Source organism: Vulpes vulpes, chromosome 4 (genome assembly GCF_048418805.1).
Source record: "Vulpes vulpes isolate BD-2025 chromosome 4, VulVul3, whole genome shotgun sequence".
NCBI classification, from domain to species: Eukaryota; Metazoa; Chordata; class Mammalia; order Carnivora; family Canidae; genus Vulpes; species Vulpes vulpes.
This window is the reverse complement of record NC_132783.1, coordinates 88,501,521-88,526,707: the sequence shown is the minus strand read 5'-3', so window position 1 is coordinate 88,526,707 and position 25,187 is coordinate 88,501,521. Positions and strand designations below refer to the sequence as shown.

Sequence of the window (25,187 nt, the reverse complement as noted above, 5' to 3'; positions counted from 1 at the left end):
GCAGGGGCATAAAGAGAAAAGCAGGGACCTGGTAAGAAGACATCTGCCTGCCACACGGAGGTCCCACAGCTAAAACTGATCCCCATTAGTAATCCCCATTCTGGAAGCGATCCCTCGGTCAGACCCTTCCAGGGAGTTAGAGGAGGGCAGGGCTTTCCCCCAAGCCCTCAGGGTCTCAAGCTCAGAACAATCCGCATGCCAACGTGGCGCGTCCCGGAGGCAGGAGGGCTACCCTGAGCCCCTGCAGCTGCTCGTGGGGCCCGAAGATGCGTCCTGCTTCTTGAGGTGACGTGCTCTGCAAAGGCAGGGCCGCGCCTGGGTCACTCATTCCCCCAGTGACAGCCCCAGCTCAGGGCCTAGCAGGCAGCAGGTGCTGCATAGACGCTGACCAGGGCAGTGAGCGAACGGACGCACAAATGAGGGTGAGACCAGGCTTGTGCTGATCGTTGGGAGGGGAAGGGTAAGCCTCGCCGGGTTGCCTCTTGCGGGAGAAGCTCAGGTCACGTCTGCCACGCTCTCATAGAAACCTCGGGAAAGTGGAAGATGTGCCCACCGCTCATAACCCTATTATGGGGCGGTTTCTATGGTGGTGCGGGTGTCAGCAAGGGCCCAGCTTCACCAATGAACCCCAGGCTTCAGGGAGGACAGAGCAAAAAGGGAGTGAGTGGCCTTGAAGAGCAAACAGTGCAGAACGAGAGGATGACATAGTCGCATCACCAGTGCCGGGTCCTTGTCGAACGTACTGGGAGGGGGGAGACCAAGGCAAAGGGAGGGAGCAGAAGTCTTATCATCAGTGTCCTGTGGCCCCAAGTGGAGGCAGAAGCAGCCCAAAGCAGCCTTAAGATGTAAGAAAGCAGAGGAGGGGCGCCTGGGGGGCTCAGGGCTTGAGCCTCTGCCTTCGGCCCAGGGTGTGGCCCCAGGGTCCCGGGTTCAAGTTCCACATCGCGCTCCCCGCACAGAGCCTGCTTCTCCCTCTGCCTGTGTCTCTGCCTCTCTCTCTGGGTCTCCCATGAATAAATAAATAAAATCTCTTTAAAAAATAAGAAATCAAAGAAAATATGCAAATTATATCTGGCCTCCTGCTGCCACTTCTTTCTAAAGGAACACCTTCATGTGCACACACAACGCATTCAAGCAGCGCCAGCCACAACAGAATGGGTTTTGGTTTGTTTTGTTTAACAGAATTTTTTTTTTCAGAATGGTTTTTAAAAACCGGTTTCCAACTGTCTGTATCTTGTTGTTTGAAGTTCCCTCTTTAACCTTACACAGATTCTGGGTTCCTCCCCCCATTTCTTCAAGGGAATCCTCACTGTTAGGCACTGGATCACCCCCCCCCCCCCACCGGGCCCAGCGGCACACCCTCCTCCCCACGGCCTCCCCACGGTCCTCACGGCCCAGCTCCAAATCAGCGCCAAGCTCTGCTGATTTTGCCTCTGCCCTCCTGTGTGTCCGTCCCTCTGAGTCCCGCCACGGTCAGGCTGCACTGGCTGCCCCCTCGGCCCCCGCAAAAATCTCCCCACCGCCCCCCCTTCCCGGCCTTCAGGCCCGAACATCACACCGTGGCCACCAGGCCTTCTCGTAGGGGTACACTCAGCCGTGTTCCTCTGCGTCCAGATCCTCACGGGCTGCCACCTCCTCCCCACGGCCCCGAGGGCCCCACCGCCCACCCCACCAGATTCCCCTCTGGCTTCCCCCACCACGTGCTTCTCTCTCCCCACAGCAGACCGGTCACCATTGCACACACCTCCTGGCCGTGTCCCATGGACACGTGGACCCCGCTCATGCCCAGACTCCGGCAGGGGCTCCTTCGTGCCCGTGGTTGAAAGACCCAATAAAAACAACCTAAGCCAACCTCTAACCCAATGCATAAACCCTTTGGCGAAGCTGTCCTCGTCACCCGTTACCGAGTAACAGACTCCCAGAAAACATACTGGCTTAAAACAGTAATCATTTTATTTGCTTTGTGGTTCCACAGGTTCATAATTTGGGCAGGGCCTGGCAGGTGGCCCTTCTGCTCCACACAGTTGCCTCTGAGGTCAGTGACTTGACTGGGGTCATCCACCGGGAGAACCAAGGCTTCACGCTCGTGTCTGGTGCCTCAATGGCCTCCACACAGGCCCTGCATCTCTGCCTGGCTTGCCCGGGTTCCCTTACTTTACACAGTGATGGACCAAAGCTGGAGGGCCTCTGGTGGGGCAGCTCCCAAAAGTGAGCCCTGCAAGGGGGGCAGATTCTACAAATCTCCGATAGCCTGTCCTCCAAAGTTAGAGTCCCTTCTACTGCATCTGCAGATCAAAGCTGGTCACAAGGCCACAGCAGACGCAAGGGATGAAAAGTAAACCCACCTCTCGCAGAGGGAAGTGGCAAAGGACTGGCCACCAGCCATAGTTAATCCAGCACAGAAACTTCTGAGATGCTGCTCGGTGCCAAAACAGGTCCTGTGATGAACATCTCATCACAATGCAAGGGCAGTGAATTTACGGAAAATACCCTCACTCATAAACCTGGACCTTCCCACCCCAGAGTCCTTGAGCTGACGGTCCTGGCAAACACTGCCCCAGGGACCCCCCACCAGGGCCTCCCAGGTGCTGCCTGCATGTCTGAGGCTCCTCAAAATGCAGACGTACCAAGTCAGGATTACTACGAGCATTAAAGTCTGAACCTTCACATTCAGCAAATTCATTTTTAAAACAAGAACAACCTTATCATTACCATAGCCTTCCTTGTAAATAATACCAAAAGCCTGCAGTTGGGTCCCTTGGTGAGCCCTGTGGCTTTACAAAGTCCTCCATGACCCCCCACGCAGAGCACCCCACAATTTATCATCTCTGTCTTACTGAGGTTCTCAAGGAGGTCATCAACCAGAAAACCCCTCTGTAATCTCCTCATGAATTGAGCCCCAAGACACCAGTTCCACGGAGCCACCTTCCCAGCATCTGGGACTCAGCTCACCCCTGCAGAGGAGGGAGGCCAGGGATTAGAACAGGTGATTCTTGCTCTCAGAGATACATAAAAGTATTGCTTGTCCTCTCCAGCAGACTTACATAATCCTATGCAAATTCCAACGATACAAACTGAAACATCTCTCCGCTATGGATTGATTGGATTTTAAAACGATTATGGAATCATTGTTCAACAGGTGTGATAACGATTGTTGTGGCTCCATAGGGAAAGGTCCACGGTCCTGGGAGATGCACACTGAAGTGCACAGGGTTTGGTCAGGAGTCGCCAAAGTTAGGCTCCCAGGCCAGATCTGCCCTCTATTACTTAAAGTCTTATGGGGGCATCTGGGGGCTCAGTTGGTTAAGCATCTGCTTCTCCCTCTCCCCCTAACATTCCCCCTCACTCGTGCTCTCTCTTTCTCTGTCAAATAAAGTCTTTTAAAAATAAAATAAAGTCTTATTAAAAGGCAGCCACACTCATTTGCTCACTTATTATCTGCAGCTGCTTTTGTGCAGCTGATTGAGTAGTTGTGACAGAGGCAGCGGGGCTGACAAAACCTAATATATTAACTATCTGGACCTTTACGGAAAAGAGTTTGCTAAGCCCTGGGCTAGAGTTTATGAAGTCTACATCTTTGTTTTAAACTGTTTGGCAAAAGAGTTTAGCAGTAGCCACAGAAATATACATGTGCGTGTGTGTATGTGTGTGCATATGTGTGTTGTACAGATAGATACAGTTATAGAGGAGAGGAGAAAAGAGACAATGCAAATATGACAAGATATTAATAACTGGTGAATTTTAGTGGCAACTCTACGAGTACTTCTTTCAGTTTTGCTGCAAGTTTGAAATTACTTTTAAATAAAATGTTTTGAGAGTAAATATGGCTTCCCTTACAGACTCAAGAGAATCTCATATATATATAGGATATATATATATATATATATATATATAGGATATATATATATCATTAGTATATCCTATATATATGGCTCGAAAGAAAATTCAGTAAGATCAATAACAATATAAATATGTAACCAGCCATTGCAATAGGTCTTAAAGCAACAAGAACAATCTTATTCACAATCAAACAAAAATATCAAACCTACAGTTTAAGAAGAAAAAAAAATGTGGAGCATTTAAGTAAAATAATAAATTTTACCAAAGTCCAAAGGATGGAAGCACATCGGCACATATAAGTTATTGTGAATGTTTGGGATTGGTGGCCAGTGCATTTACAGGTGTTTATTTTTTTTTCAGGTTTTTTTTTAAATAATAAATTTATTTTTTATTGGTGTTCAATTTGCCAACATATAGAATAACACCCAGTGCTCATCCCGTCAAGTGCCCCCCTCAGTGCCCATCACCCATTCACCCCCACCCCCGTAACAAAACAAAAACACTTTACCAAACACAGAAAGAAGCTTTGAGTAATAGGAAGATAATATTACATCCTGAGCAAGGAAACTGCTCAGTATTGAAAAAATATGTCTATCTTCCACAAATACATCTATCACAGTGATGAAATTCCAATTAAAATTACCATGTATTTTTGTTGTTGTTGTTGTTGTCTGGGGGAGGATAGTGATAAAATGAATCAAATGTACCTCTAGTAGAAAAAAAAATGGGTAAAATCAGCCAAGGACATTTTGAAAATGAAGAGCAATGATAGGTTCTTACCTTAGCAGATGTGAAAACTCATTTTAAAAGCCACAATCACTAAACAAGCAAATGTGGCTCTAGAATAATCAAAGGAGAAAAATCTATGAAGAGATCCAAAGGTATGTGAGAAGAATTGAGGCTGCAAGTGCAATGAGAAGAGAGAGGATAGATTATATCTTTGTAAACAAAGATGGAACAATTTGCTAAGCAATTGGAAGGAAAAAAAGTTATAGCCCTATATCATACCACTCTCCAAAGTGGGAGAAAATGAAGTACAAAGAAATAAAATCATGAGTGATATACAAAACACTGTGGATTAGTATTATTAGAAGCTTGTGGTGGCACAGATCTTAGCATGAAACAAATCATTTTTTAAAGCCTGATATAGTTGGCTAATAAAACTTATAATCTTCTGTACACCTGAAAGCACAATAACCAAAATTAAGAAAAAACAACACCGAGAGGCACCTGGGTGGCTCAGTCGGTTGAGCGTCTGACTCTTGATTCCAGCTCAGGTCATGATCTCAGGGTTGTGAGATCAAGCCCCACGTGGGGCTCTGCGCTGGACGTGCAGCCTGCCTAAGATTCTCTCTGTCCCTCTCTCTCTCTGCCCTTCCTCTGCTCATGAACACACTCTCCCTCTCCCTCACTCTCAAAAAAAACAAAAAAAAAACCTGAGAAAAATATTTGCCATATAAATGATCCTAAGGGGCCACTGTCCTCATTGTCTTATCAGTATAGGAAAAAAATATTATTAAAATGTTTAAATGAGTATACAATCCATAAAATAATATGATTGTTGGAATTCAGCATTGTTATTATTTTCTTCTTTTGACTTATATATTTTTTGCGTTTTCTAAACCTCCCCAAAAAATGTATTATTCCTGTAGGAAAAAAAATTGCATAATAGAACCAGGAAAAAATAATTTTCTTCAAGCAATCTAAGCAGTGTAAAGCTCCTTTACCAGCTCCCAACTGTCCCAGAATGAGTAGGTATGCAAGGTTCCCAAGAACTCCCTAACCAGGGCCAGAAATGTGCATTTGTCATCTTCTTGAACCCTCCAAAATACTCAAGTTGGATGCAGTTATTACCCTAATATTATAAACAAGAAAGTGAAGGCTCAGAGACATTCGGCAAGCATCCCAAGTTCACACAGCACTAAGCAGTGGAATTGGAACTGGATCTCAGGCTGGTCTGACCCCAAATTCCACACTTTCTCGGCCCCTTTCCAGATCGCTTGTGTTGGGAGACAGCAGGTCTGAGTTCTTTTTTTTTTTTTTTTTTAGGTCTGAGTTCTGATCCTGCCCCTGTCCCCTCAGCCACCACGTCCTTGGCAAGTCTCTTCCTCTGTTTAACACTCAGTTTCCTCATCTGTCCCATGAGAAGTGGATTGGCCCAAATGGGGTGTCAGATTCCTTCCTGCTCATACATGTGAGATTTCTGTTCTTATAAAGCACTCAGGCCTCGCTCTGTGTGTCTCTCATGAATAAATAAATAAACCAAATCTTTAAAAAAAGAATCTTTTTTTTTTAATTTTTATTTATTTATGATAGTCACAGAGAGAGAGAGGCAGAGACACAGGCAGAGGGAGAAGCAGGCTCCATGCACCGGGAGCCCGATGTGGGACTCGATCCCGGGTCTCCAGGATCACGCCCTGGGCCAAAGGCAGGCGCCAAACCTCTGCGCCACACAGGGATCCCTAAAAAAAGAATCTTAAAAATAAATAAAGCTCTCAGTACCAACAAATGGCCAAACCAGGGATGGGCGCCAGTAGCCCAGGCGCGAGCATTGGTGGCCGCTCAGAGATGCCCCGTGCGCTGGCTCACCTTGAATTCCTCACGGATGCGCTCCTCCAGGACTTTGGCAGCCTTCCTGTCCTCCATCTCCACTTTCCACTTCTCTGCCAGGATCCGGGCTTTCTCATTGGCCAGAGCATCCCGAAACTTCTTGGTGATTTCTGCCTCCTTCTGTCTCCTTCCAAGAGAACACCAGGAGGTATAAGCCCGAGTAGGAAACCGAAGGACCACGTAACAACAGAACTGTGAGTAAAAACCATAAAAACCATCATTTCCCGGTCTTAGACTGGCAGATACCTAAACTAAGCAAAACTCGATGTTGGCAAAGTTTGAGACAAAAAAGAGTCACTGTCCTGGATGGTAGTGCAAATCAGCTGAATTTTCTGGAAGCCAGGGAGGAAGAAAGACTCAGAAATCCTTTTTCTCACTCAATTTCACAAAGGTGTAAGTAGAAGATGTTCAGCAGAGGCTTTTTATAACATAATAAATGGCAAACAACCTAAAAGTCCATCAACAGGACCAATAAGTTGAGTTTCTCAGGTAACAGGAAAGCATACGTGATCTCAAATAACACTGGGAATCTCTATCGATCAATTCTTCAAGGTGCTGCCTAGATGCTCACTGTGATTATCTTAGGTGGTGGGTGTTGAGTTGTTGTTACAATTTGACAATTAAAATAGTGTCTTTAGGGCAGCCCAGTGGCTCAGTGGTTTAGTGCCGCCGTCAGCCTGGGGTGTGACCCCGGAGACCCAGGATCAAGTCCCCCGTCAGACTCCCTGCATGGAGCCTGCATCTCCCTCTGCCTGTGTCTCTGCCTCTCTCTCTCTCTCTCTCTCTCTCTCTCCCTCTCTCTCTGTGTGTGTGTGTGTGTATCTCATGAATAAATAAATAAAATCTTAAAAATAAAATAAAATTAAATTAAAGCTAGGGGGTGGGGAATGTTGGAATCAACTGCCTATGGATTTCCAAGTTTGGCAAAAAAAAAAAAAAAGTTAAGAGTTGTTCATGAAAGTCGTCTGACTCCACATCGCAGTGGGGGCTCAACTATCCGCATTGCGTGCAAAATGCAGCTGAAAGGGAAAGAAACAAGCAGACGACAGAAGTGAATCCAAACTCGTATACTATCCCAGGGATAAGCCACTGAGAAAGGAGAAGTAGGTCATCTGTATTATCTCAGGGAATCCAACTACGTCCAGATGGGAAGGGTATTATGCCCACACCACAGATGCCACAACTGAGACCCCAGATCAGCTCACTACCGGCTGGTGGGGCCAGGATTTGAACCCACGAGACCCATCCGGTGGAGGCTCTGATGCTGTGGTCCCTTACTCTTGGCTGAGCCCAACAGGTGCTGCCTGGCACCTTCTCCCTCCCACCCACAACCTATTGTCCTTCAGCTTGGACCCAGCCTAGGCGCCCAGACCCCCCGGCACCCATTTGCACCTCTCACCAGAGCTCCTCGGCCTCCCTCTGAGCCTGCAGCCGCGCCCGCTCGGCGATCAGCTCCTCCGAGATCTCTTCATAGGGCTTGTCGCCAGGGCCTTCTCCCATGATCCAGACCCAGACTTCACCGTCTGCCCCCAAGAGCCACTGGATGTGTTTGTCACTCGCTGCCTCACAGCAGAAGGAAGGGGGAAAGGACAGGTGTGAGTTCCAATTAGCCCAGGGTGAGTGAGTGGGGTTGGCGGATGCTGACCCCACCTGTCTGCGGGCCACTGCCATCCGCAGAAAGCATTCCTGAGGGACGCCGGCCCAAGCGCCGTCCACCTCCCACCCCGCCCCCCTAGGAAGCGACACAGCTGCCAAGTCAGCCGGTGTAGACGGTGCCCAAGACCGGCCTCTGAGATGCTCCGCGCAGAGCGCGGCGGGTGACAACGCCAGCGCCTCCTCTCCCTCCCTGCTGTCCCCTGTCTGCAGACAAGCAATCAGAGACACAGAGCCCGGCCCAGACCCACATCAGCTTGCAAGGGGAGCAAGGATTAAGCCTGGGGCCTACTAAGCCACTGAGATTTCTCGGTTTGCCCACAGCGACTGATGCCATCAATTCCCAGGACTAAAAAGGAAAATATCCCTGGCGCAGGGTAAATGCAAGCCAGGTGGCGTTGCCCTGGCAGGGAGGTGGCCCCGAGCAGCCAGCCTAAGGGACAGCCAGGGGACCATGTCACACACAAGAGCAAGACATTTGACAAAATCGCAGGCGCTGCAACTGAGAAGGCAGACCCTCGCACCTCCCAACCTTGCCACTCTTGGGCAGGAAACTGGAAAACAGAACCTGGCTAGTGAGGGAGTGTCGGCTGCTAGCAGCTGCGAAGGGGAAGAAATGAGCTCAAGAAAGAACTGAATGCTTTGCAAGTAGATATGAAAGGGAATAGAGAGAATGCAGAAATTTGAGACTTTGTAGGATTGGAAAAACCATCCCCTTCTTTAGGGCCCAAATTACAAGAGATTGGATTTTTTTTTAAGGTTTGCCTGATGGTGCCCAATAAAATTTCGAAAGTAATTAAAGTGACCTAAGGCACCGAACACGGTGAGAATGTGCTCCACAGACATCCACCCACCGGGAGGTAACGGAGCAAGCACTTCAGTTCCTGTGCTCTTGGGTTTGCCGAAGGCCGTGCTTCCCAGAGGTGGCTCCCAGCCTTTGAGCCAGCATGGTGGGCTCATTCCTGGGGGACACCAGACTCTCCGAAGAGGATGATGACAAACCTCCCTTGGGCTGCATGGCTCCCCCAAAACACCCCCTCCCCCCTACCTAGAATACCTTGGCCTTCCCCACCTCCTTCACTCCAGGCCAGACTTCTGTTGTAATACGACGGCTCTCACACACTCCTCCAGCACCCTGTCCCCTTTCCTCCCACAGGGAAGTTTCATTTCCTATATAAAACCCATGTTTGTGTAACATGTCTCTACTCCTGTCTCTACTCCCCACCCCTGTCTCTACTCCTCAGAGGAGTCAGGCTAACACAAGTACATTCAGAATGCCACCCCTCATGCTTATTTTTCAAAGAGTCTAAAATAGATAGATGCCCTTGGGTTGAAAACAGAAGCATAGGGAAATAGAGGCAGAGAATTACAGTCAACTTGCAAAATACGTCTAGAAAAGAATTTCAGATGTCGTTACTGGGACATGGAAGCAAAGAGATCAGAAACCTACTAAATTTTTGAGTCTGGACTTAAAGAAAAAAAGCCTTTGATTGTTCAAGATGTCAGCCACGTTTGGGTCCCCAAGCTCGATGAATGAACAGAAGGTGGGTTTCAAAGCCTGTGTCAGTTCAAGGAGTGCATGGTCCTCAAAACTCACTTGAGATGAGGCCAAGGGGAGCAATGCACAAAGGAGCCTCCTCGAGGGCACAGTCCTACCCTGATTCTCCTGCCAGGGCAAGAGAACCGTAGAGCCTGACCTCTAGGACTTCAGGAATGCTATCAACTAGTGACTGAGGGGGGCTCACATTCTCCCCATTTCCATAGTTGACATCCTGACCCTGCCCTTCCACTGTGTGCCGTGTCATAGAGGTGGGGCGTGCTTAGATAACACGCCTTTTCAGCCACATCCAGACGCTGTAGAAATTAATGCAGAGGCCGTGCAGACTGTGAACACTGAGCTGGACACAGTGACTGCATGAGACTCGAGAACATCCCCCTTACGGAGGTGCTGGGCGTATTCGTATGGAGGAGAACACAACGTGAGAGAGACCAGAACGACAATCTGTGACAGCGACCATACTGTCTGGCAAGCTTTCCCTACTGGGGTCCCTGAGCCCACCAGATGACCACGTTCAGGTCCATGTGGCCATGGGAATGAACGCTAGACTACAGGTATCAGAGGAAGTGATTTGTACACTTTCAGGCTGCGACTTTTGCAGCTGATGTGGGAAGGAAGGAAGGTGGAGAAGCAGCAGCAGCCTTAACCCTGGTGGACACTGTTGCCCAGGTAAGGACTTTGGATTTCATCCCAAGTGAAATAGAAGCCACGAGAAGTGGGAGATCGGGGAAAGTGACATCTTATGCACATCTCAGAATGTCCGTTCTGCCCGTTGGGTGGAAAACAGGTGGGGGGACGGGGGCAAGAAAACCTGTACTCCCATTGGCATTTGTTAACAGCTCCCGTGAAAGACAATTATTTCTTGGACTAAGGTGGTACAACGGAGGAGGCATAAAGCAGTTAAGATTTAGGACATATTCTGAAGGAAAAAGCAATATTTCCTTAAATTCTGGATGCAGATTATGAGAGAAAGAGAACGAGAAAACTCCAATGTTCCAAGATTAAGCAACAGAATGTATGGTTTGGCCACATAGAAGAAACGACTTGGAGAAATCAATTATTCTGTTTGGGCCAAATTAAGTTTGAGATGCTTATTGGACATCCCATCGGCAGTTGAAGGAAACAGAATTGAGAGGAGAGGCTAGAATTAGGATACAAAGCTTTGGAGTCATCGGTGTATAGATACTTAAAGCCACAAAACTGGATGAGAACAGAGAGAGAGTGAGTAGAGATAGAAAAGAGAAGAGGTCCAAAGCTGGTGGTCCGGGACGCTTCGACACTTAGGAGGAAGACCTCCCAAAGGAGAGAAGGACAAAGAAGCCTATGAACAGAAGAACAATCCTAAAAGAGGAATATCCCAGAAGCCAAGGAGAAAGAATTTCAGGAATTAAGGCAGCATCGACTGTGTCAAAGGCTGCTCAGGGGTCAATAAGATGAAGACAAAAAAAAGACAAAAAAAAAAAAATAAGATGAAGACAAAAGACTGACCACTGAATTTGGCACCATGGAGGTCATGGTCCATGAGTTGGTGAAAAGGAATACTTGGAAACTTGAAAACTTTTAGAGGGAAATATAAAATCACATCTTTATAACTTTGGGGAAGGGAAGAATTTCTTCTACAAGACATAAAAAGAATAGACTATAAGAGACAATGCTGATAAATTTGAATACAGATTGAAGCTTAAAATTTCTACACAAAAGGGCACACCATAAAGACAATTAAAAATCAAGCCACCAGCTGAGAGAAGATAGTTGAATACACATAGCTGTCAAATGATTGCAACAATTAATTAAAGCAATAATAACAGCTCACATCTACAGAGGGCTTATCAGCTAATCACAGTTCAACATATTTTACATCTATTAACTTATTAATGTCTAGAACAAGCTTTCCCTACTGGGGTCCTGTGAGAAAAATAAGCCCTATAAAACGTAATTTGAATGATGATTTTCCTCGGTTCTCCCAAAGATGGTATGTAGATAGTACTAGCCTCGAAGCATCGTAGAAAAGTTAACCCATTACATACAATGGGTCTTTAGGGAAGCTGTTCTCAATTAACTTGCTCTTGGGACCCCTTTGCATTCTTTAAAAATATTGAGTATCTCAAATGCTTTTTTTTTAGTTATATCTACCAATATTTACCATATTCAAAACTAACACTGGAAAAAAAATGTAATGTTTCTTTAAAATAATGGCCAATCCATTACATACTTACATATAGCATTTTTATGAAAAATAGCTATCTGTTCTAGAACAAAATATTTTGTTGGAAGAGTGGCCTTGTTCTACATTTTTGTAAATCTACTTGATGTCCAGCTTAATAGAAACCAGCTGGATTCTCATATCTGCTTCTACATTCACTCTGTTGCAATATGTAATTTTAGTTGTAGTATATAAAAATTTTTTATATAAAAATTTTTTGATTTCACATGGAACTGGAGGGTATTATGCTGAGTGAAATGAGTCAATCGGAGAAGGACAAACATTGTGTGTTCTCATTCATTTGGGGAATATAAATAATAGTGAAAGGGAATAGAAGGGAAGGGAGAGGAAATGGGTAGGAAATATCAGAAAGGGAGATGGAACATAGAGACTCCTAACTCTGGGAAACAAACTGGGGGTGGTGGAGGGGGAGGAAGGCGGGGGGTGGGGGTGACTGGGTGATGGGCACTGAGGGGGGCGCTTGACAGGATGAGCACTGGGTGTTATTCTGTATGTTGGCAAATTGAACACCAATAAAAAATAAATTTATTATAAAAAAATTTTTTTGACTTCACACATACAGTCAGAAAAGGGAAGTAAATAGAAAAATTGATAGTTCTTCAGACACTTATTGATACTTTTCTTTAATACTACAGTGAAACTCAAATGGTAGTTTCTTAAAAGTTGTAATGTGGAACTTGAAAAAAATCAATGAATTTATTGTACTTTGTTATATTAGAACTGATTGGTCATGTTAATTTCCTATTTTGAATCAATGGATCAAGGTAATATAAGATGTTACCATTCAGGGAACTAGGTGAAGGCTATGTGGGAACTCTCTGAACCATTTTGCAACTTTTGCCTAAAGCTAAAGTTGTTTCAAAATAAAAAGTTTAAAATTTTAAAAAGCAAAATAAAATAAAAATCCATTGGTTTATTTTGTGCTTCAAATGAATCTGTCACTAATGCATAATCTTACAATGTTATTCATTATTCATTGATCCTTTGGAAAATATGGCTTCACCGAGTCAAGCAGGTATTGCAAATGTGAACACATTTTATTTCATAATATCAGAAAATCATGTTTGTTGATATCACTATGAATCTCATGAGAAAATCCTTTATGCATTGAGAATTTAATAAACTCTTGATGACCCAAGTTTTCCAAAACTTCTAATTTTTGCTTGAAAGCTGAGACTTTATTGTTGGCATAAATTCTACCAGTTGCTTTTCTTGAAGTGACAGGTTCATTTTATTCATTTTCAAATACCCAAGTCTTACAAAAGATGGGTTGTCTGTCAGTCTTCCTTCAAGTAAAAATTATATTCTAGGGATAAAGAGGCTAGAGCAGCACATGGAAATCCCACAGTGCTTTTCCTCAGGAAACTCATCATACTTCAGTACGCAGCAGAAATGCTTTATGCATACTTCCCATTTTGTCCTACAATAAAATGAATAAGGTTTACCATTTCATCAAGGAGTGAAACCATCACTAACTTTAATCTGAGGCGCATGATGCTGGAAAAATACAATGACTACCGCTACTAAGATACCAGCAGATTTACCCAGTCTTGGTTTTGCATCATTAGTACAAGTATAAACACAGTGAATAGGTCGGAGAACATCTCAGTGTTACTGTAAGAATAATTTTAACCTTGTTGACCCAGAGAGTCTCACACCTCCAGGAATCCAGGGACCACGCCTCAAGAACCACTGCTTTTTTCACAGAATCTTGACTGAGGGGAGAAAAAGGAACCTATCTGGAATAGGAGTGTCTGGGTGGCTCAGTTAAGTGTCCAACTCTTGGTTTCAGCTCAGGTCATGATCTCAGGGTCATGAGATTGAGGCCCACGTCGTCGGGCTATGGGCTCAGCGGGGAGACTGCTGGAGATTCTTTCCCACCCTCTGCCCTTCCCCCTACTCGTGCTCCCTTGCTCTCACTCTTTCATAAATAAATAAATAAATAAATAAATAAATAAATAAATAAATAAAGTCTTTAAAAACAGTAATAATATTTATCTGGGATATACAAAGAATGCTTATAAACCAGTAAGAAAATGACAAACAACCCCACAGAAGAAAGAGCAACAGTTATTGTCCCAAATGCTATCAGTTACCTACCAATTACCCCTCCACCCTCCTTGCACTGCTTCCTTGCATTTAGTATGCAGAGTTTAATCAAAACAGCAATCTGCTTGATTAAAATTCTCATCTTGTCTTCCTTCCAGGGAAGGCTGCCCATGTGACAAAGTTCTGGCCAATTATTATAGGTAGAAGATAGTGAGAGAGCTGTGAGAAATGTTTGCTATCCTGAACAAATAACACCCAACCTTTCTTCCCCCTTTTCGTCATGGCTGGAACACAGATGTGATGCTAAAACACACAATAACTACCTGAAGACCTAAAATACTAAGCCACCATCTAAAAATCAGGAAAGAAGAGCCAGCAATATTACTAACGTCACAGAGCCAATAACCCAGTTCAGGTCTGCCTATTTCTAGACTCCTTTTGGTTACATGGAAAACAAATCCTGAAAGTCCCTGGTGAGTGGATTTTCTGTTCCTTCCAGGTTAACACATTTTCATCAGGTTATTGATATGAATAGACATCTCATGGAACAGGAAACATAATAAACTAACATATCAAAGATAGTTTACTTTATCACTAGTTAGATTCAAGCTTATAAAAACAAGAATGAACTATCTATCATTTCACTCCTACAAGATTGGAAAGAACCTTGTAAAAAGTCTGATGAGGCAAGTGTTGGAAAGGATACGGAGCAACAATAATTGTTACAAATTCCTGATGGTAGAAAGTACCAATACAATCACTTTGAAGATCTTTGGAAATATTTAGTTAAGTTGAAAATGCTATACATTATCACTAAGGAATAGCACTTCAGGTATATAACTCACAGAGTCTCTTTCACATGTGCCCAGAGAAAACTGAAAGAGAAAACAGTATTCCAATGTATGGAATGAAAATATGAAAAATTGGAAACATAAATACCCAATAAAGAAAAATAGACAAATAAATCATATGTTTTTATAATGTAACACTCTACAGGAAGAAAAATAAATACATTTGAACATACTAAATATATGTCTTTTAAAAATACAGAACGGTAAAATTAAATTCAGGTTGCATATGGTTTAATGTCATTCATATAATGATTTAGTGACATAATGCCTACAAAATATATATTGCAGCATGGCAAAGATATAAGCCTGATATACATTGAATTTAATTAGGGTTGCAAATTGGGAGGGATATGAGGAGTAAAATTTTAGGAAGACATCAATGTAGGTCTCACCATATATAAAGGGCTTGAATAAAAACAGAAGAGGCACTAATGTCAACATTTAATAATTAATTTAATAATATTAAACATTATGGGTCCAAACACAAGAAACAACAAGTGTTGGAGAGGATGTGAAGAAATAGAAGCCCTCCTGCCTTGTTGGTGGGAATGCAAACTGGTGCAGCCACTGTGGAAAATGGTAGGGAGATTCCTCAAAAAGTTAAAAATAGAACTACCCTATGATCCAGTAATCGCACTACTGGTATTTACCCAAAGAATAGAAGAACATTAATTCAAATGGATACATGCACCCCTATGTTTATAGCAGCATTATTTATAATAGCCAAATTATGGAAATAGCCCATGTGTCATCCATCAATAGATGAACGGATAAAGAAGAGAGAGAGAGAGAAGAAAGTTATTCAACCACTTTTTTTATTTTTTAAGATATTATTTGTTCATCTGAGAGAGAGAAAGAGAGAGCATAAGCTGGGATGGGGGAGGCAGAAAGAGAGGGAGAAGCAGACTCCTTGCTGAGCCAAGAGACCGCCATGGGGCTCCATCCCAGGACCAGGAGATTATGACCTGAGCCAAAGGCAGACACTTAACCATCTGAGCCACCAGGCACCCAATGTTCTTTAATCATTAAAAAAAAAAAAAAGAATGAAATCTTGCCATTTGCAACAACATGGATGAGCTAGATAATATAATGCTAAGGAAAATAAGTCAGTCAAACAAAAACAAATACCATATAATTTCACTCATATGTGGAATTTAAGAAACAAAATAAATAAGCAAAGGAAGAAAAAAAAGGAGAGAGAGACAAACCAAGAAACAGACTCTTAACTATACAGAACAAATTGATGGTTATAAGAGAGGGTGAATGGGAAGATGGGTGAAATAGGTGACAGGAATTAAGGAGGGCACTTGTCCTGATGAGCACTGGGTGCTCAGACACCACTGATGAATTCTACCAAATATTTAAGGAAGAAATAATATGAATTCTATACAAACTCTTCCAAAAAATGAAGAAGAGAGAGTATTTTTCAACTCATTTTTATAAGGTCAACACTATCCTGATATTAAACTAAAGATATTTCAAGAAAACTACAAACCACTACCCCTCACAAACACAGATTTTAAAGATTTTTTTTTTTTAGATTTTAAAGATTTTTAATAGAACATTAGTAAATTGTATTCAGAAATATATAAAAAGGATAATGTATCATGACTATACAGGTTTAACCCAGGAATTCAAGGTTGATTCAACGTTCAAAAATCAAAGTAACTTGTCATAAGAGCTGACTAAAAAAAACTGTAATCAACTCAAAAGATGCAAAAAAACTTTTGACATATCCAGTGTCCATTCCTAATAAAAACTCTCAGCAAAATACTAATAATGGAGAAGTTCCTCACCCTAATAAAATATATCTAGGAAAAAATCTTTGGTTAATATCATACTTAATGATCAAATATTGAAATTTCATCCTAAGATTGGGAATAAGACCAGGTTTTCTGCTGTCACCACATTTATTCAACATTGTACTGAAGATCCTAACCAGTGCAATAAGGCAAGAAAAAGAAATTAAAAATGTACATATATTGGAAAGGAAGAAATAATATGGTCTCTATTTGCATATGGTATGATCACCTACATATAAAATCTTAAAGAATCTACGGGAAAGACTATTTGAACTAATTGGTGATTTTTAGCAAAGTCACAGAGAATAAGGTAATCAAAACACAGATATCAATTTATATATTTTATCAATAAACAGGTAAAAATTAAATTTTAATATACCACTTACAATGGCATCAAAAAATATGAAATAGAGATAAATTTAACAAAAGGTGTTCTCTAATCTACAAAATGTTGCTGAGAGGGATGCCTGGGTGGCTCAGTGGTTGAGTGTCTGCCTTCAGGGCATGATTGCAGTGTCCTAGGATTGAGTCCCACATCAGGCTCCCCACAGGGACCCTGCTTCTCCCTCTGCCTATGTCTCTCTGACTCTCTCTCTCTCTCTCTCTCTCTCTCTCTGTGTGTGTGTGTGTGTGTGTGTCTCATGAACAAATAAATAAAATCTTCATTAAAAAGTTGCTGCGAGAATAAAGACCTAAATAAATGGAACATTATACCTTTTCCATGTACTGGAAAATTCAACTATATTAATATGTCAACTCACCCCAAACTGGTCTACAGTTTCAATGCAATCCCAGATTCCTAGCAAGCTTTTTATAGAAATTGACAAGCTGATTCTAAAATTTATGTGGAGAAGCAAAAGTCCTAGAGTAGCCAAAACAATGCTGAAAAAGAACAAAATAAAAAAAAATAAAAATAAAAATAAATAAAAGAAAAAGAACAAAATACGACTCACACAATTCAGTTTCAAGATTCACTACAAAGCTATAGTTTCAAGATTTACTATGAAGCTACAGATAGAGTGGTATTTGTGTAAGGAAGGTATATGCAGCAGTGAAACAGAACAGAGTCTAGAAATAGACCTACACATATATGGTCAAATGCTTTTCACCAAAGATGCCACGGTAATTCAAAGGAGAAAGGATTTTTTTCCCAGAAAATAGGGCCTAGACCCATACTTTACCCCACATATATGCCCATGTTCTACCTGTCAATGAGTAGGAAAGGTAATATCATCCCCTTTACATTACAATTTCCCTCCACATAGAATGGGTGTACCAGAGATAGGATGACCAACAGTCCCGGTTTGCCTGGAACTAAGGAAATTCCCAAGATGCAGACATTTCACTTGTAAACTGGATAAAGTCTGGGTTGACCAAGCAAAGAGGTTTTACCCTAAGGAGAGATATCACAAGTTTACCCATCATAGCCAACTTCCTTTACAGCTCTGCCTTCCATAGCTCATCACTCTGAGAAGTAGCAGCCCTACCTCCCCATGACCCCAGCGTCTTTGCTCACAGATATGAACCAGAGCTGGGCCAATCAGACACCCACTGAATGGAATCTAAACTGAGAGACAGAAAGGGTGGGGTTATTTGATAATAATGGATCTTGGAAGTAAAGGCCACCTAGATTCAGACCTGGGATAGCATTAGGATTGTCTCTAAAGATGAACAGCCTTGGGAGCTGGTGTGGTGTGCAGAGAGAAGCACCGACAGGAAACCAAGAGAAAAACAACCCTGGCTGCAGCTTCCTGATTCCAGACTATACTTGCCATTCTTGGATTCTGGGAGGTAGCTTAGGAGCATCTTCCTTTAGCCAGCATGTCCTTACCAAGGTGTCTGGCCACCCCAGCCAGACAGAGGACTTCTAGCATCTCTCACAGTAGATGCACACAGTAGGTGCTTACTACATGCAGGTAGAGTCAATTATAAGCTGTGATGGTTAATTTTACATGTCAACATGGCTAGACCACGTGCCAGTTGTTTGGGCAAATTCTAATCTAGATGTTGCTGTGCAGATGTGATTACCATTTACAATTGGTTGACTTAAGAGCAGATTGCCCTCTGTGATGTGGGTGGGCCTCACCTAATCAGTCAAAAACCTTCAGAGTGAAAAACAGGCTTCTCCAAGAAGAAGGAATTCTGCCTCAAGACTGTAACATAGAAATCCTGCCTAAGTTTCTAGTCTGCTGCTGTGCCCTACAGATTACAGACTAGCCAGGCCCATGATCATGTGAGCCAATTCCTTAAAATAAATCTCGATAGATGGTAGATAGATAGATAGATAGATGATAGATAAATCATAGATGATAGATCAATAGATAAATAGATGATTGATTGATAGATGATAGATAAATAGATGATAGATGATGATGATAGATGATAGATAGATAGATGATAGATAAATCATAGATGATAGATCAATAGATAAATAGATGATAGATAGATGATTGATTGATAGATGATAGATAAATAGATGATAGATGATGATGATAGATGATAGATAGATAGATGATAGATAGATAGATAGATAGATAGATAGATAGATAGATAGATGAATGATAGATGATAAATATCTCCTAAGAGGAGGGCCACTTCTGATGAAATGGTGTTTTTCAACAAATCCTACAAGGAAGGGGCTGCCCCAACACCTGGTGTGTTCTCTTAATATAAGTGCTTTTTGTTCTAAGCTGTGAACATTAATCTTTTGGGAAAAACAAACAGGAAAGAAGTCCACTAGATGAGAAATGTGCTTTTGCTAATGTTTATCAGGTTCTTAAACATACCAGGCTCTGCTGGGAGCATCTCTTTTAATCTTGCCCACAGATCTGGGATATAGGTCCTATTACCATCGTCCCCAGTGTATGTAAAAAGAAACTGAGGCTCAGGAAAGCTTGAGTAATTTGCCAGGGTCAAGTTAATAAGTGGAACACACTTACAGTTCAGAGCCAAAATTTGAATCCAGGCCCTCTGACTGCCACACGACCCACCTTTGGCGTAAAGGGTGTGCACGTTGGCATGAAGTGGCCATAAGGTGTGTTGTCAACAATGCCGGGCTGCTTACGTTGTTTATTCAGAACTGTCCTTGCCGTGGGTCTGCAACAGACTTGGGGTCAGGTCACACTAAACCACCGCCCCCCACCACTCACTTTGACCTTGTGAGTGTAAAATGGCTCCTGAAGTGGCTCCCCAAGCTCCAGGCCATGTCATCGCAGAAGGCGTGCCCTCTCCTATGAGAATAAGGGACAAATCCAAGATCTGCCACCAAGACCACCATGCCCCTGTCTGCTGAGACTCGGTGTCACTATCACTGCGAAATCCACAATAGCCCACCTTCAAGCCCATCCCCCCAGTCAGACACACCCCAATCAATGGGCCAGTGGGGTCTCTGGACCCCAGTCTTACTCCTTTCCTTATCAGCATAAGCATCCTGGCACAAAACGTCTATTTATCTAGAACAGCATCCAAGGCACAAAATAACCTCCAGGTCACACGGATCCCGGGGTAGGACGACTCTCTAAATCTTCAGCACCTCACGAGCCTGACTGTGAGCACCCGATGGTGGTGTCAGAAAATGGACATATCAGTGAAATGATAGGATAAAAATAAATGACCACAGGGGCACCTGGGTCCCTCAGTTGGTTAAACGTCCAGCTCTTGGTTTTGGCGCAGGTTGTGATCTCGGGGCATGAGATCGAGCCCCACGTGGGGGGCTCCTCACTCAGCAGGGAGTCTGCTTGAGATTCCCTCTCCCTCTCCATCTGCCCCTCCCGCTACAATAAATCAATCTTTAAAAATAAATTAATGAAATAAAATAAAAGACCCTGACACCTAAAGTCATATAATTTTGCAAGAAGGTGGGAGAAACAGGTGTGAAAATTGCCCCCAAGGAATTCAGATCCCAAAGCCAAATGCAAAATCTCATACCAAATGGGAAAACCATTTGCTAATTTGTACGTGAGAAAAAAACCTGGAAAGCAGTCATGCCAGCCACTTGGAGAGATTAGCTGAGGGACGGGCAGCCGTCTGCAACCTGTTACTTGGGCGCGGCTGCCCTGGGCCAGGGCTGAGAGCTGGGATCGGGTGACAGGCAGTCGGCAGATAACCAGCTGGTGGCCTTTCTCAGAAACTGCCCCTCCTGACCTCCAGCCTGGAAGGGGAGGTAGGGAGCTGGAGGAGGTAGGGAGCAGGGAGGTGGCCGGCAGGGTGGCCCCTGTGGCAAGGGGAGAGGAATTAAACGTGATCACGGCCCCCCGGGCATCCCTGGCAGTGGGCAGGAGAGGGGCTTCCCTCCCTCCAGAGCTGAGCAAACCCAGCTGCTCAAAGGCCTTGAGCTTTGGCAGCAGCCGGGGCAGGACGGGATCCGCCCGCAAAGCCCAGTTCTCTGCTAGGCCACTGAGCCCTGGCCGGCTGTGTGGCCTCAGGCACTTCTGGAACGTGCAGAAATACGGGGAAAGGACAAGCTCGGCTCCCCCTTATGTGCCCCCTCAGCCGAGCTGCGGGGACCTCTCTGCCCGGGTCAGCACCAGCAGTGCTCCTGCCACGCTTCTTGGCCATTTGCCTACCTTACCGTGACGACTTGCACTGGTGCGGTTACTAGTGATGTTGAGCTTTTCACTCTCTAAAAGTGCTGGCCCTGGACATGGACCCCGGAGCCCTTGGCCAGAGGGAGCCTCCTCAGTCAGCAGCAGGCCTCCCGGCTTGGGGAAGGTGGGAAGGGAGAGGGGACAAGGTGCTGAGCTACAACGGAACCAGAGGCCCATAGCCCGGGCCCTGCAGGCAGGGTGGGCCCGGAACTTTCCTCCTCCAGCCCCACAGCCACTGGGACAGGGCTCCCCCCACTGCAAGTGAAGGAACTGGGCTGCCAGGACGCAGAGTGACATCGCCCTTAGGAGCTCCCTCCCCAGCACAGCTGTCCCACCGTGAGGCAGCCCCTGGCAAGCCAGAAAATAGAGCCCCATTAGTCAAGTCCACAAACCTGGGTAGAGCACCTACAGGTGGAAGCCCACGTTGGGCCCCTCAGTCCAGGCAGGTGTAACGGAAGGGTCTGGCCCTAGATCCCAACTCTACGCCCCAAAGCACCAACAAAACACATACGATTCATACACACACACACACACACACACACACACACACACACGGCTCTCCAAGAATTCTAACTTTTGTTCCACTGCCTAGGCCAGGACAAGGGCCCACGCCCAGCCACACACTCACAAACAGGGTGATCCCAGGCCACCCAATGCCACACCTCCAACTATGGGCAGATCACAGCGATTCATAGACTAGTCCTGCACCCACTATAACATCACATCTTTTCCCGATCCATGAGAAGGGTGCTTATCAGCCTCCCAAGTACCAAGAGTAGCCTTTCAATGAAGGAACTGAGGGCAGCCTGGGTGGCTCAGTGGTTTAGCGCCGCCTTCGGCCCAGGTCGTGATCCTGGAGACCCGGGATAGAGTCCCACGTGGAGCCTGCTTCTCCCTCTGCCTGTGTCTCTGCCTCTCTCCCTCAATCCTCTCTGTGTGTTCTCATGAATAAATAAATAAAATCTTTAAAAAAAAAATGAAGGAACTGAATTTCTGCCAATGGTCCTAAAACACACACACACACACACACACACACACACACACACACACAAGGGTGATGTTTGACAGACACAGGCAAGGCCCCAACCCCCACTATGGTCAAGACTCCAAAAACATTGAGGTTGGCCAGGCCACGATGCAGCTGGCCCAGAGCTTAGGTCTAACAGTGGAGCATCTGGAAGAGGCTGAGCCAGTGTCCACAGGATCTCCATCAGAGCCGGGGGGTGCAGAGTGGGGAGGAAAGGAAAGAGAGGAATAGGACTTAGCCCTTAGGTGCTCCACAGGAGCTTTCCCCACTTGTTGAAGAAGCTTTATGAACCTTCCCAACGACCGTTGAGAAGGGGTGGTTATTCCCATTGCACAGGTGACTTTCAAAGGTCAAAACGGAGCCAAGATGAAAATCCAGGTGACCTGGTTCCATTCCACCCGGCTAGAGGCATTTCGGAAAAGGCATCAACCCAACCAAAGGGTGAAGAACTGATCAGTGACTATTATTTTCCACCCCTGAGCACCTCAGAAAATGAGCTAATAGAGCATCCCTTCGGGCGTGAAAGTCTAGAAGAATGAGCACGGTTCGCCTGCCCCCAGGTATACCCCAAGAGCTGCAGGGGCTTATCTACAAGTCATGGGTGCTAGGACACCTCTCTGGGCTCAGGTGGACAGCCCTGGGTCACCACAGACACACTTCTCGTGGTGTTTCTTCTTGCCGGACTTCTGAGCTCCCAGTAGGAAGCTTGTTGCACCCCCACAGCTCATCTGCTACCCTAACTGACCCCTCAGACCCACACTCAGCCCCAGTTTACCAAATATCTTGACTCAAGGGACTTTTTACCTCTGGTCTACCCTGCACTAATTAGTGTCCTCTACAGGAGTCTGCACAGCCTGCCTCACCCCTAGACACCTCTTCTCTCCTCCTCACATACATTCTCTGAAACAAACTCCAACATTGCCCTCCCCAGAACTGTCCCTCGAATATTTGCGTACTGATGGGAAAAATGTTCTTAACAAAAGGACCAGGCGCTAGTGGCAGGTAATGTGACACCGTGAGAAACCCGGGGAGACTGTGTCAGTGGCCTCCCCCACCGTTCCCCACACTACACAGTCCTAGACACTCTGCCCCTTGCACCCAGGAAGGGGGCTGTGACCAACAGCTCCAACTATGGTCCAGAAATCTGGGGCATCCTCTCCCCTGACTCGCCCCCACCTTTATCCTGGGCAGTCGTGGCCTCCCACATCACCCCAGTGCATCAACTGACACACTGTTGGAATTCATGAAGGAGCTGAAGAAGTCAGCGTGCCAAGGTCAACAGTGTCCCACCACGTTATGTCAGCAAGGCCACGGAGACCACAGAAGACAGTGACATGCTGAGAACCCCCACAGTGAGGCCGATGCTGCTGGGTTGGCCAAATCCCTTGGGCAATAGGGTAGAAGGGGGAATAAAACATTCATCACTTTCCCCTCAGAGGAAAAAAAAATGTGAGGAGCAATGACACCGGTACTAAGTGAATTTAATGACCAAGTAATTATTGTCATTATGATTTGATGAAGAAACCCCTACTATAAGCAGAAGATGTAAATCTTGAAAGATCAAAGAAGGTAAATGAAATCAAACATGCTTGATTATACCAAGAAAGTCACGGAGAAAAATATTTTTAAATCCTTAAATTTCTCATCGTCAGTATATAATGTTTTATTGCTGATAAGGACAGATAAAATGGACTCAAGCACTTTTTTAAAAAATAAGGTCTTTAAAAAATATTTACGTAAGTAATCTCTATACCCAGCATGGGGTTCGAACTCATGACCCCGAGATGAAGAGTCACATGCTCTTCCGACTGAGCCATCCTGGCACCCACTAAAATAAGCTTTATTTTTTTTTAACATTTAATTTATTTATTCATGAGAGACACACAGAGAGAGGCAGAGACACAGGCAGAGGGAGAAGCAGGCTCCATGCAGGGGGCCCGACTCAGGACTCGATCCCAGGACCCCGGGATCACATCTTGGGCCAAAGGCAGATGCTCAACCACTGAGCCACCTGGGCGTCCCTAAAATGAGCTTTAAAACAGCATGTGCTCTTTAATATGACATCAAAAAGCTAGAGGGAAAAAAAGATAGAGGTAATATGCCCTAAGAAGGGGCCCTGGGTGGCTCAGTTGGGTAAGTGTCTGCCTTCTGCTCAGGTCATGATCCCAGGGTCCTGGGATCGAGCTCTGCATCAGGCTCCCTGCTCAGTGGAGAGCCTGCTTCTCCCCCTCTGCCCCCCTCGTGCTCTCTCTCACTCTCTCTTTCAAATAAATAAATAAAATATTTTACTTTATATATATTTCAGTGTGCTAAGCATCTGCCTTCAGTGGGAGGCATGGTCTTGAGGTCCTGGGATGGGGCCCCCTGTGGAGCCTGCATCAGGGTCTGCGCTTAGCAGGGAATCTGCTTCTCCCTCTCCTTCCCCCTGCCCCTGCTCATGCTCTCTCTTTCTTAAAGAAATAAATAACATTTTTCAAAAGCAAAAAAAAAAAAGCAAAGGGGAAAAAGTCATATTGGTTAAACTCACATCCAAGTCAAAATCCTGAAACAAAGAAGACTGACATGAGGTATAAGTCCGAGTGAAAAGGTGGCACAACTACCACCACTGATGTGTGACGATAGACGCAGCCCAGCTTCTATGACGCATCCCCCAACACAAGGACACTGTGACTTTCATTCTTTTGCTGAGGACCTTCAGGGTCTAGAGGAGGGAGGGGTCCTGCTGCAGAGCACATGGCCTTTCCCGTTCGTCCCCATCCCCCTGGTTCAGCTCCTGTGACACAGCTCGAGTGTGCATGCTGCACACCCACGGCCCCTGCCGCACTCAGCTACTGGCACAGAAGCCGGCGACACTTGTAGCCTCGTGGCCCTTTCAGTCTAATGGAGGAGACAGGCCACGAACAAGCAAACATATCTATCTTTTAAAAAAGCAACAAATCAATCAATCAATCAATCAATCAATAAAAATAAATAAAATAAAAAGCAAC

The 25,187-nt window shown here is 44.9% G+C and overlaps 1 protein-coding gene across 2 annotated transcripts in view; it reads right to left on the bottom strand.

The window, feature by feature from the left end:
* The window catches only part of SH2D4B (SH2 domain containing 4B), a 79,864-nt gene that overhangs the window by 49,985 nt on the left and 4,692 nt on the right, over positions 1-25,187 (bottom strand). For both annotated transcript variants that reach the window (XM_072755121.1, XM_026010167.2), the window contains exons 2-3: positions 7,850-8,013; positions 6,430-6,577 (exon numbers count right to left, since the gene is read on the bottom strand). In XM_072755121.1, coding sequence (XP_072611222.1) covers positions 6,430-6,577; positions 7,850-8,013 — 312 coding nt within the window. The remainder of the gene's footprint in view (positions 1-6,429; positions 6,578-7,849; positions 8,014-25,187) is intronic.